The sequence below is a fragment of the Drosophila eugracilis genome, unplaced genomic scaffold (genome assembly GCF_018153835.1).
Source record: "Drosophila eugracilis isolate 14026-0451.02 unplaced genomic scaffold, ASM1815383v1 contig_1781, whole genome shotgun sequence".
NCBI lineage: Eukaryota > Metazoa > Arthropoda > Insecta > Diptera > Drosophilidae > Drosophila > Drosophila eugracilis.
In genome coordinates this window covers 433,956-446,191 of record NW_024572623.1, presented here as the reverse complement: position 1 = coordinate 446,191, position 12,236 = coordinate 433,956, and the positions used below count along the sequence as shown (strand labels likewise).

The 12,236-nt window shown below is 42.4% G+C and overlaps 1 protein-coding gene across 10 annotated transcripts in view; it reads left to right on the top strand.

Moving 5' to 3' along the window:
* The window catches only part of LOC108111325 (tropomodulin), a 47,545-nt gene that overhangs the window by 4,562 nt on the left and 30,747 nt on the right, over positions 1–12,236 (top strand). Inside the window, exon 1 of one of the 10 annotated variants that reach the window (XM_017220728.2) lies at positions 1,522–1,978. The exons of 8 other annotated variants lie outside the window; for them this stretch is intronic. In XM_017220728.2, coding sequence (XP_017076217.1) covers positions 1,958–1,978 — 21 coding nt within the window. In that variant the 5' untranslated portion in view covers positions 1,522–1,957. Of the gene's footprint in view, positions 1–1,521; positions 1,979–11,149; positions 11,305–12,236 lie in introns of those variants that run through there. One more of the 10 variants, XM_017220726.2, reaches the window with a different exon arrangement.

The window sequence follows — 12,236 nt, the reverse complement described above, 5'->3', positions numbered from 1 at the left end:
CCCTTTCTACTTATCCAGATCAAATCGAGAAGCGCTCCTTCTATGCTTTGACCTGCCGCAACGGAAGTTGGCCCCTTGCTGCCTGGATTCTGCAGAGCGTTACAGCGCTGCCAGAATAACAAACAAATAATTTCATTGCCTGCCATCAGCTTCCGCCAACTTCGGCGGATATTCTATTGAGAATTTATTTCAATTACATTTGAGCGCCCCGCAAAAATCTCAACAAATAAAATTCAATTTACAAAATGTTTTGCGTAGTTTTCTGCGTGCCGAGCCAAGAAAACTCGGGGCCTGAGCAGCTGAACAACATTGTTCTGTTCTGTTGGCAATTGGATGAGGAAATTTTGCAGATTTTCTAAAGCTCTTGTAGTCCCCGGGAAGAGGTTACTGCAAATGCAAATGAAAACAAGGCAATTAACTGGAAATTGGCTGAAGCTACGGCAGAGGTCTGATTAAATAGAAGTAGTTGCCCGGGGGTATTAGCATTTCCCTCCAATTAATACTCGGATCCACAAAACGCAATTTGCAAATTAGTTCAGCTGAACAAACGTTTGCCTAACCCGATTCAACAATAAATTAACAACAGCTCGACTGACATCTGCTTGTTTACACAGAATCATCTTGTGGCTTCTATTTTCCACTTTGCCACTTTTCCCCCTCGAAAGCTGGCAAATAAATAATCCCCATAAATTTGTATTTCCATTTGGATGATGACCAAAGCAGCGCACAGCCACTGACCCCTAAATCCGCTCTATAATTCCATTTTCCAAATGCCGAAAATTGACATTCGGCCATGCTCTCAATTGACTTTGTTTTTCGTTGGTGCAGTGCAGAAAATCTGTTCGTGTGGGTCTCGTTTGAGTGGCCCTTTTACGGATTTCCTCTTTTAAAAATAAATTTAATTTATGTAACAAAAAGAAGACTTTGTCTGTGCTTAGAAAAGATCTGCCTTTGAGAACTGCAGTACTGCAGCTTTGGCTAAATACTTTCCCAGAACTCCCTCCAACTTGCCTTACTCAACTTAAAATTAATGAAATATTTAGGTCTCCAGCGCAACATGGAATATATTTTTTCGCGCGAACGTAATTATTGCAGTCTGGCTGCAATTTGCGGTTAATGTGCCCATTAATATTCAAACGAAACCGGCTTTAATTGCGGCCAAGTGGCCATAAGTCCGAGTTAAGAGGCCTCCTCCTGAAGAATCGGCCACTTGGCCCTGACAATGGCTGCCATTTCCGCTCGATGGGAGAACGAAAAAAAAAAGAAAAACCATGTGAAAAGCCCGCGAGGAATATTAGCGAGAATGCCAGGAATTTGTCAACAGCGCGAAATCGAAAGTTAACCCCGCACGTACACAGACATAGATATATATATATATAAACTCGTATATACGAGTATAATGTAGGGAAACTGCAAATACTCGACGTCAATTGGCACTTTGATTGCATTTCGATGCAGTTTCCGACTTGAATTTGCATCGCATTCAGTTAGTTGCATCGCAAAAGCCCCAAAACAAAGCAGCGCGCACCGACGCATCAATCGCGTGGCAATCGAACCGAAACTATTGATTTATATAGCCCCAGCTGGAATGGAATCGCGTCGAATGGATTGACCAGTCCAGCCAGTCAGCCAGATAAATAGATTAGTTTCGGACTCCCCCGATTTCCCCCGAACTCTGCCACATTTCGTAGTTCGTGACGCGCGATCTTGTTTACCAGTGTGTGTGCGTGTGTGCCAGTGTGTGTGTGCACCAGTGCGATCCAAAATATATATACTGGATATATATATATTACCATTCTGTGAAAATCTACGAAATTTCAATTCAATTTCTGCGCAATAGCCAATATTGCCTCATTCAAGTTAATTTCGATTTTGGCAAAAGCGGATTAGACCCCCAGTGCCCCCGCCCGACCTCTGCTCCATTCGGGGAATCAATAGAAAAATCCACCAGGAAGCCATGGCCATCACAGACGATGCGGTAAGTCGCCCACCAGGGGGCCCAGTCCCGGATTTCGAGAGGTTCGCCCATTGTCCCCTGGGATTTATTTGAATATTCTCCTCCATGAGTTGTTATTGGAAGTTATTGGCTCAGGAGGTACGCCAAGTGTTCTTGGAGAGATTTATCTTAATCTCTGGGCAGTTTTTATTGGAAATTAGAAATCAACAGCTACTTTGGGTCTAAAGGTGTTTAATTATTTAGATTTTTTAGCAGTTTCCTAGGGCATTATCTTCCTCTTAAACTCACTTTAAATAATCCTTAATAAACCTCAAAGCCATATACCTTCAAAATCCCCTTTTCCGAAATTAATTTCAATCCAAAAGGTAACCTCTTTAATCACTCCCAGCAAACTTGGTTAGAGAAAGTATTTATCTAATAAATCACCTCTATCAGTTTTAGACTTTCCTAGTTTTCCCCCCCAGAATTGACTACACTTTGGGCCGTAGCCCATTCTTAAAGTTTTCCCACTCAATCATCTGATAGAACTCTGCAACATTTCCAATGGTCAGTTTTCCTCCGGCCTCCGCCACTCAACAAATTAAAACCGCCCCGGGGTGGGAAAATCTATCGACTTAGCTAACTGAGCCGCACGAACAATGCCCCAAACAATTTCCTCCAACAAATTTTCCAAAAAATAACCTGACGAGAGGGGGTTTGGTTTTCGGGGGGAGACCAAAACAACTCAAAAGTTTTCCCTGTCTCCGTTGTTGTTGTTGTTGCTGTTGTTGGTGTTGCTGCCTTTGTGTTTTCCTGCGCTTGCCACTTAGGTGTGAAAATCACTTGTCAATCTTTTATGTAAAGAAGTCGCCGTCGTCGGTGCTTTTGTCACCTGGCACGCCCTCTCCGCTCATCGCCGCCTGCGTTTCGGTTGCTTGGCTCGTAAAATTTTGTCGTCTGCTTCCGTTTTCTTCGCACTTAATTGTGTCTGATCTGCACTGGGAGAAATGGGATTAGGACTTACGATTTTCACTAAGCAAGTATAATGATTAAACCTGTCTACCTTTCAAGTTATAGGTAATCGTCTCTTATAACTGTTTAGATTCATTTATAGAAGTTTAAGAAGGGATAGAAAGGTAGAAAGACTTTCTATCAGTGCACCTTTAATCGGGTGCTGTGCGTGCGGCGCTGTTGGTGGCGTTGTTGTGGTTCAAGGTGAGTCGACACCGACATCGACAACGATGCCTCGACGCATCTTTCAATCAGATATCCTCCGATTGGTCCCGCCCCCTTGCCCTCTTTTCCTTTTGGCCGCCCCTGGGGCAACCCGTTGAGTTCGTGCGAACATTTTGCCACTGCCAAGGACCTCGCTTCGGTCTCCCGCTTTTCTTTTTCCCTCTTCTTTTCGCCTTGGCTTTGGTCTGTTTATTTTGGCTGCGGGTTATTTTCTGCCTTCGTATTTTTCACTTAATAAAATTGTTTTCATTCGCTTCGACCGATGCCTCAACTTAACCGCTTCTTCTTGCCTTTTCAATATGTTTAAAAATAAACGTTGACTGCCTGCCTTCCCGCTCTCGCTTAATCTCTTTCCCGCTCGGAGTTTTCCTTTATTACTTGTACTCTGAGCTGCTATCGACACACTTTTTTATCTGCCAGCGGCCTTTGTTGCCTTTCCCACCAGCCCCAACCAGCCACCGCCCCCTGCCCTTTGGCCCTCGCCTTGCTGTTTGTGCTTTGTGTTGGTTTATTAGCAATTTTGCTAAGCAGTTTGCGGTCTCCTTCGCAGTGTTTCGCTTAAGCAGCTCAGAGTTACGCTGAGAAAAACAATTTAAGAGTACTTAACAGCGATCGGAGTGTAGGGAAACAAGATTTGGGTTTCGATTTCCTCAAATTGGAACTATGAAAAGGGGGTCTAGTTAGGTATATACTGAAGAACATCTTCTGGATATTCTACACTCTTCTTAAACAACCTTAAATGCCAATAATATTTGTAGTTTACCATATTCTTTAAGAGTTTATATGATTTCTTGCTGTGCCCTTACCAAATCGGTGTTCTGCCTTCGTTCTTCAATTTTGCTGATGAAGAAGCTGGCAAATATTTGTATCTAGCCTTGCACTTTTTGCGACTTATTCCGCTTTCCATTTCCCTTCGAATGTTTTGGTTTTGTTGCCCAGTCCCTTGTCTTGACTTTAATCAAGAACTGTATATATATTTTCCTAATTACTCTTAAGCTCATGCACATTTCCTCAACCTTACGATTTTTGCCCCCCATTTCCACCTTTCGCTTTGTTTTTACTTAATTAGTGGGCCCCGTGAGCGATTGAGACTTTAAGGTGTTAATTTGATGAGTGCTCCGCTGTGACTAGGGGGCTTGGGGACGACCGTCGACCGACGACCGACGACCGAGTGCATTAGATTGATTAAATGCTGACTACGGTCACTGCAGTTTGCCACGCAGTGGCCAGATTTTCACACAGAACAGCCAACTTTCCGCCCACAGCTGCAGCTGTCATGAATATTTTCCGAACCCCCGTTGGATGATTTGAACATTTCGGAAAATCATTTCCCAGCGCCATTTCCCCATTGTCTTGTTTAGCTCGCAGCGTTCGCGCAATCAATCAGAATGCGCCATGCAAATGGGAGAAAGAACAGAAACAGACACATAAACTTGTTTCTAAGCAATAAAACGAAGATTTTATGCTCTTGCAAAGCATAAAAGTTAACTTTTTCATTGAGCAAACATTACAAAATAACATTTTTGGTGCAATTTAAGGCGGATTTAAAAAATAAATTATGTTTTCTGTGCGGTTGCCAAATGGTTACATTACATTGCCATTTGTCTTGTTATCGCCCATTATTTTAATTCATTTATAAATTATCTTCAAATGTGTTAATCTGTTCTACTTTTTGCCTCGCTCAATGCATCAAATTTGAATAAATACATTTTCATTATAACAAAAAAAGCAATTCCCATATTTCCGCAATGAATTTTATTACGCATTTTAATGAGTGGCTACTTTTGATTTAACAGCGTTGATTTAATTTAATTTTCTCCACAAAGGAAGCTAATTAATTCCATTCCAATGAACCGTTAGCCGACGGTTAACTTTATTAATTTCGATGACATGGCGATTGCGATTCCTTCTGGTCACCAGTCACATGGCTGATCCTGAAAGTATGCAACGAAGTGCCTCTCGAATCGTAGAAGTCCATGCAGTGCATTATCGAGACTTCATGACTGCGCCGGAATTTCCTTGGCTGCCCTCCTTGTTCTTCCTTTCTAGTTTCTCAGTCTCCCCCCTGCCCCTCTGCCCCTTTCGACTCCAAGTGGGACAAACAAAGCAAAGCCAGCGAATACTGCGGATATGCATGGGAATCGGAGGAAACGGCAAACAGGCAAAAAGCAAACAAACACCCACATATGTGCATGTTCCACAAACAGAGCTGGCTGACAGCTGAAAATGCTCGCAATCTATCACAACATACAAAAAATGTTCCAAAAGATTTTCAATTTATTTTCACTAAAACGATTTTCCCTGTTCCCCGCCGCTGGCAATGCATTCGGCGATTCTGTTGATGGTTTTGCAATAGAGCGAGCGGAGAACACAAAGAGCCCAGCGAACGGAAAATCAATGAACGAAATAAAATTGAAATGCGCGACCAACTGCAAGTCCCACAGAAGTTGATCGCCACATGTGCCTCTCTAATTAGTTGTCTGCCCCCAAAAAAGCGAAGGAAATGGGCGGTCGGGAGGTGGAAAAGCCGGCAGAAAGAAGGAAAAACTGATCCCGGAAGTGGGCGACGACATTTAAACGTTGCGACATGCGAGCAACTGCCATTTGATTACTAAATCGGTTCGACTTGGCTATTCTGGGGATCTTCTTCTATTCCGGGAGAGCTCTACAGGGCGTATGATTGATATTCGACATGCAGCAGCTTTCGAAAATTTCCCAGAAAGAGTTTAAACAGCTTTAATAAATCAGATTCCCAGTGGAACTGTTTAAAGATAACATAACATCGAAGTTCGAACTCTTCAAATGACAAAGAAAAATATTTTCCAATAACGTTTAACATGGCGTATGATTGATATACAGCCCATGGGGGAGAACTATTAGCCACAATCGCAAATGCATATAACCAGAGGACAAACACACATAAAAATGTCAGATGGCTTTAGGTCTCACGTCCATAAATCAATTTCCCATTAGCAGGAGCCAAATAAAATGGGAAAAATATTAATTTACACGAGTCCAACATGCAAGAACAACGAATGCAGGGAAACCACTCGAACAGCTCGTTAAATGCAAATAGAAAATCCTGCTTTCTCCTTCTATTTTTGATTTCTTTCTGTCTTTAATGGCTGTCATCGTTGAAGATCATTTTATGGGCGCGTTTTTAATGGCACTCTATAGATAAGCTATTGCCTGATGGATATTTTTGTAAAGGGGACTGAAGGTAAGAACAGAAAAGGTAAAATTTTCAACATATTTACAGTTCATTGGACTTAGTATTCCTATAGTGATTAATTCAATTAAGCTAGACTATATCTACCAAAATATTTTGGGAATATATTAGACACCTTTCCAGGTTTTCAAAATTATTTTAATAGTTTCACCGATTAGTATAAGTTAAAAGAAAGAAAGAAACCCTCCTAAAACATCTTTAAATTCAGTCGACAGCATTACTCATTACAGAAATTGATTCATTGACGGACTTTCGTGAGCCCAAGCCCATAATCCCTGAACTTGTTATACGGTCAGCCCTCGTTTCCATTCCAAGACCCATCAACACACTTTGACAATAACAAAATCTATAAATATGCCGCATAACTCTCGGGCCTCTCCGCTTTTCTCGGCTATATGTAGTCGTGTTTTTCTCTGGGAGGGCGACCCCAGACGAGGTGAAATTCTTTAGCAACATTTCTGCCTTCATTTGATGTTTCGCCCGCAGCGCTCTCCCAGCCGCCGTTCTTTGTGTTTGATTATTTAAATTATAACCTACATAATTCTAATGGCTCGGAAAGAAACATATATAAAATTAAATAATATTTATGGCCCGTAGACAGGCACATGGTCAGGCGAGCCAAACATTCCTCTGCAGCATCAGCAGCAGCAGCAGCGCCGGATAACGAGGGGCTTTCGGCGGGCAGGAGAAGTCCTGGGATTTGCTTTCTGTGATAACCATTATTTGCACTTATTTATATACCAATTTCTCGACTTGGATTCCTTTGTTGATTCTCTGAATGCTTAGCTTTACTACCTTATTGATTCTTCTATTTGAAAACAAAATTTTCTATATTTTTCGACTTTTAAGAGGCTAAAAACTATATTTAACATGATTCACATTGACTGATTGCTTGGATTGAACTTAAGAGGCCTTGAAGAAGGTCCAACCAATTTCAGAACTGATAATTCCCACTTCGAAACCCACCTCGCCAGCGATGAACTCACCTTCTCCACGCTGAAATTGAAAATGATTTACCTTGAAAGCGGTGCGGTCACTCGGCTGAAACTGTGAATCAGGTGGGAGTGGGACAGGCACACCCAAACACACACACTTGAGGAGGCGAATAAAAATAAATGAAAATTAGAAAAATAAAAGAAAAGGCCGCAGGAGAAGAAGAAGCAACAGTTTGCTCACCTCAAGCTCTTCGATTTGTGTTTTCTTTTCTGTTTTCTTCTTTTTGGCGAGGAGCAGCAGGTGTGTGCGTGGCAAAAGAGCTAATTATCGAAGAGAAAGTTGCTCTTAGCACACCTGCAACTCTTTCGGTGTATGTGTGAGAGTTTTCCTAAGCAGCTGTGTGCGAGAGAGTTTCTAGTATGTGTGTGTGTGTGTAGAACACCTTCAGCGCGACAATGTCAATGATCATTTCTGACATGAGTCGGTGGGCGTAAAACTGTGGGGGGAAACTCACCTTGACTCACCTCGCCAGTGCCTCTCAAACTGCCATTTTGGATTTTCCTTTCCGTCGCACTCTTCCCCATTTTCCGCTTGGCGAGGTTAAAGCCCTTTAACGCCTGTCACACCCTTTCCCTGCCGTTGATTTATTTTCCACCTTTGTTTGTAAACACCGATAGGAAAACGCCAAACGCCAGACTGCAGCCGTGTTTTCCCCTCCATAATGCTTTCCATTTATCTAGCCTGATTTCCACCTTGCCGTTCTGTGTACTTTTCCGTTTTCCCCCGTTTTTTGCGCTGCATTTGCATCTGTGATTTTTACATCAACATGCTGCAAATCCAGCTGCGAATTGGAAATTCAAAAATCATTTCACTGCATATTGATACACCCGCACACACACTGGCACACTCACACACACGCACACAGACGCCTTGGGCTATAAATAATATTTTATTTTCTTGCTTTTTTGGGTGGAAATATCGGAGCGTTTTATTTTTAGCAGGCGTTGGGCCTACAAATCGTTTGTTGTTGTTTATTTATATGTGCCAGCTGGAGGGGGTTTTCAGACCAACTTTGCTGGCCGAAAGGAAAGGAAGAGGAAAAACTTTTGGGAAGGAGAGCGGGAATGAGAGGGAAGAGAGAAAAAAGTAAAAGGAGAACCAATTAATTACACGGCTAAAGGGACAGCTGGGGACTCGGGATAAAGGCTTCCTTTGTGCCAGAAACCCCAATCAATGCTATTCAAATTAAATGAAAATTTCGGTTTAATTAAAAGCAAACAACTCATTAGCCGAGATTTGGCAAGAGCTGCATCTGGCCATCTCTGTGTTTCCGCCATTTGAGGCCTTAATTTTGTGACTGATTGCGAGATAAATTTGCGGGAAAACTACAACATCTTCCTGGTAGACTGCAGCGCAATTTGTCCACCAGTTTCTAAAAATACGCCCCAGGCAAAAACGCAATAAGCACGCGACAATGATGATGGAAACTCTGAAAGAGGGGGGGTGGGAATCGAAGGGGGCGGCTGACTGATTAACACCCGGGGAAATATCAAAACAAAAGGTGAGACAAAGGCCAACGAGGCAGGCGAAGTAATTTCCGATCGAGAAGTGTGATTGCCCCATTCAGTTGGCCACCAAAGGCAGTCGCATCTACACCCCGAGATCGAGGCAGCCAAAAATCAGAATTCAGAATTCCGAATTCAGAATTCAATTCGAAAATCACATTTTTGAGTGCGAATATATTTTGAACATTTCGGTTAATTTGTTTTTCGTGTTCGGGAGAATCGTGTTCACCTGTTTTGGCAAGTTCGCGAACAGAGCTCTTTTGAGAAAAGTGAGAGAAAGGCGGGCGGCGGCATATAAACTGCCATATTACGCATACGAACCGTTGACAAGAGCCACGAAGGGTGGCAAGTGAAAAATTTCAAAAATATGATAAAAAGTGAAGGCAACATTTTCGCATACACACACACTCGCACTCGCACAACAAACAATGAACAATAAAAAAATAAAAAATAAACTTAGAACATAAGAGAGCAGGCTGCGGGGCTTTTCATCTTGAAGATGATGAGCGAATTGCGGAATTTTTCAGCTCCCCGCGGCCACATTAAGTGTTGATTGTGTGCGCCGCTCTATTAGCCAGCTCTCTTTCCTTCGGCGAAAAGCAGCTCCCCGCCCTGTCTCCCCTTTTCACCGCATTTTCCACATATTTCGACTGGCAGCGGGCGAAGAAAATTCGGGCCAACTCAGTTCGTTCGACGCGCGTCTCTGTGGCTGAGGCCGGAAAACTGTGCCCGACAAATGTTGTTCCACTTGAAAATTCGCATGCCAGCAGATCCAGCCAATAATGCCATAATACTACCCCTCTGATACCCACGCGCTATCAATGCAAATCGAAGCCGAAATAAAAACAAACCCCCCAAAACAAAAACCAATACAAAAACAGGCACAAAACACCATACAAAATACCCAAAAAAAGTGCAACACGCCACAGAAACATGCAACCCAAATCAAACAAATAATAATTCAGCAAACACCACACAAAGCCAACAAAAACAACAGCAACAACAGTGTGATACTAGAAACAATTCAATGCAAACAAACGATGTGCAGCGGCAATCGCTGCCGCTGTCCATAAAAGTGCATTAAAATGAAAATGCTTTTGATATAAAACACTTTTCGCCACAAAAACTGACACGAATTCAAGACCCGCCGAACACAAATCAAACAATTAAAACACCGAAACACCACGCCAGCCGAATAAACAAAGGCCAACACATTTCTAAACATTTCAATTCATGAACTTTTCCCAAGTTTTCCTTTCACAATTTAAGGCCACTCCATGTCATACTGCCAACTCATTTCGGGACACCTAAAAAAGGGATTTTTTGCTCAGCCACAAGCTGGTTTAAAAATTCAAAGGAAAAATATTTATATATTCCAAGATTACAGCTCAGCAGAAACTCGCAACTCTTATTTTGGCAACTGTTTTTGCAGTTTTTCCTTTGAATTTAAACTAAAAATTAAATAGGTAGAGGAAATCCCTTTTAAAAATGTATTCTCTGTGTGAAAGAAAAGGTTCTGTGAAAAGTATTTGATTTTTGTGTGAACCTCAGCTGCTGTGTTCCCAGTCCGAAATTTCTTTTTAATTGCTATTGGGCTTATTAGAATTTCTTTATAAAATCGAGGAAGTAATTTGCTTAATTATAGGCAAAGTTTTCGGTGAAAAACCCACGAGTGTGGCAGCCCAAGAAACGAGAAGGGGTTGCCTTTCCATAATTCATGAATGTCAAATTCGCATTTAATTTATGGATAAATCCCCACGCCTCTGGCGGATTTATAAGTTCATAAATCTGGGTCTATAGCCGTTTATTTACAAATAATTACAGAATTTAATTGCCGGCCAAGTTTCGCACTCGAAATTGTTGCTAATGCTGTCGTTGCTGCTGTTGTTGGTGATTTTAGTGAACGCGTTTAATTAATTATAGCCAAGAATTTCACTTTTCGAGGCAGCTGCAGCCATAAATTGGCACCGGAGAAGGAGAAAGCGAGAGAGCTTGGCGAAGGAATAACAGAACTCAGCAGTCGAATCAAATAAATAAATAATAAATAATATTTAATTCATATTCATGCGCAGATATCAAAATAAGAACCGAATGTGTTTCCAGTGAAAATGAGCAAGAAAAGATGTTCGTGAGTCACTCAGAGCAAAGGAAAAGATTTCAGAAAATTATACGATAATATTTGTGAAGAGAGAAGAGTGGGAAAAGCGGGAAAAGCATTTATGCAAAGAATTCGGGGCTAGAAAGGATTACAGCACTCTCGAAAGCACACACTCGCCATGGCAGACTCTGCCAAAGACAAGGACGTCATCGCCGGGGAGGAGGTGGAGGAGGAGGAGGAGACCACCACCACCACCACGACGACCAAGAAAACCTCCCAGTGGCACAAGACCCGCACCACCAAGGTACGCAACTGGGAAAGTGGGTGCAAATAGGGGGTGGCAAGCGGGTGAAAATCGCCCCCGCCGCCTGTCAAACTGACAAATGCCCGACGGATTGAAAGTTCCACTCGTCGTTGATATTTCCGAGAGAGAGCGCGTCAGAGTGTCTTTAAAAATTCTTTATATTTTTTTAGTCGTTGCAAAGGAAAATATCCGAGGGAAAGCATAGACTAAATTGCTGTTTTATTGAGACTTTTCAGAATTTCTTGACGAAATAGTCACGAGATTTGGGGGGAAAATCTTTGGCTTTATTTTTGTGTCTGCCAAAGACATTACAATCAACTTTTGAACTGAAAAACTTATATATTTTCATTACCTCCTCTTAACTTAAATCCCTCTTGCCGTTTCCCGGTTATAAATAAGTTTTGGCCCAACTCAGATACTCCTTTGGTTTATTCATCGATGGCTAATTAACTGAAGCATTTAGTGACGCTCTTGCGCCTGGCTGGGCTCCCGAAAATAAACAAAAACCGAGACACATTAATCACCATCGAAGGCAGGGAATTTCCCCCAGGCCTCGCCTAATGTATGCACATACTTTCCGAGGGGGGGCGAGGAAAGGCAGAAGGAAATTCTGGGAAGGAACTGTTCGACCACTAAAAGGGTTCCAGACTTGAAAAGGGAAGGAAGATGAAGCATTTCCAGGTCGCTGGGCTTGAGAAGGCAAGGCTGGGGTGGGAGAGGGCTGATAAGGGGGATAATCTTTGGGGGGGTGGCGAATGGCCAGCCCAGAATTGCCATTTTGATTGTAGTCAGCCACATGGGATCCAATCTGGTGGTTTCGCTTGCCTTCCCTTCCAGGAAAAGCATAAATTACTGGAGGTACTATAAATTCAGGAGGGGGAGTCGGGGAATAATGCTGAGATGTAAGAGATTCTGGCCCACCTGTCGCTCCC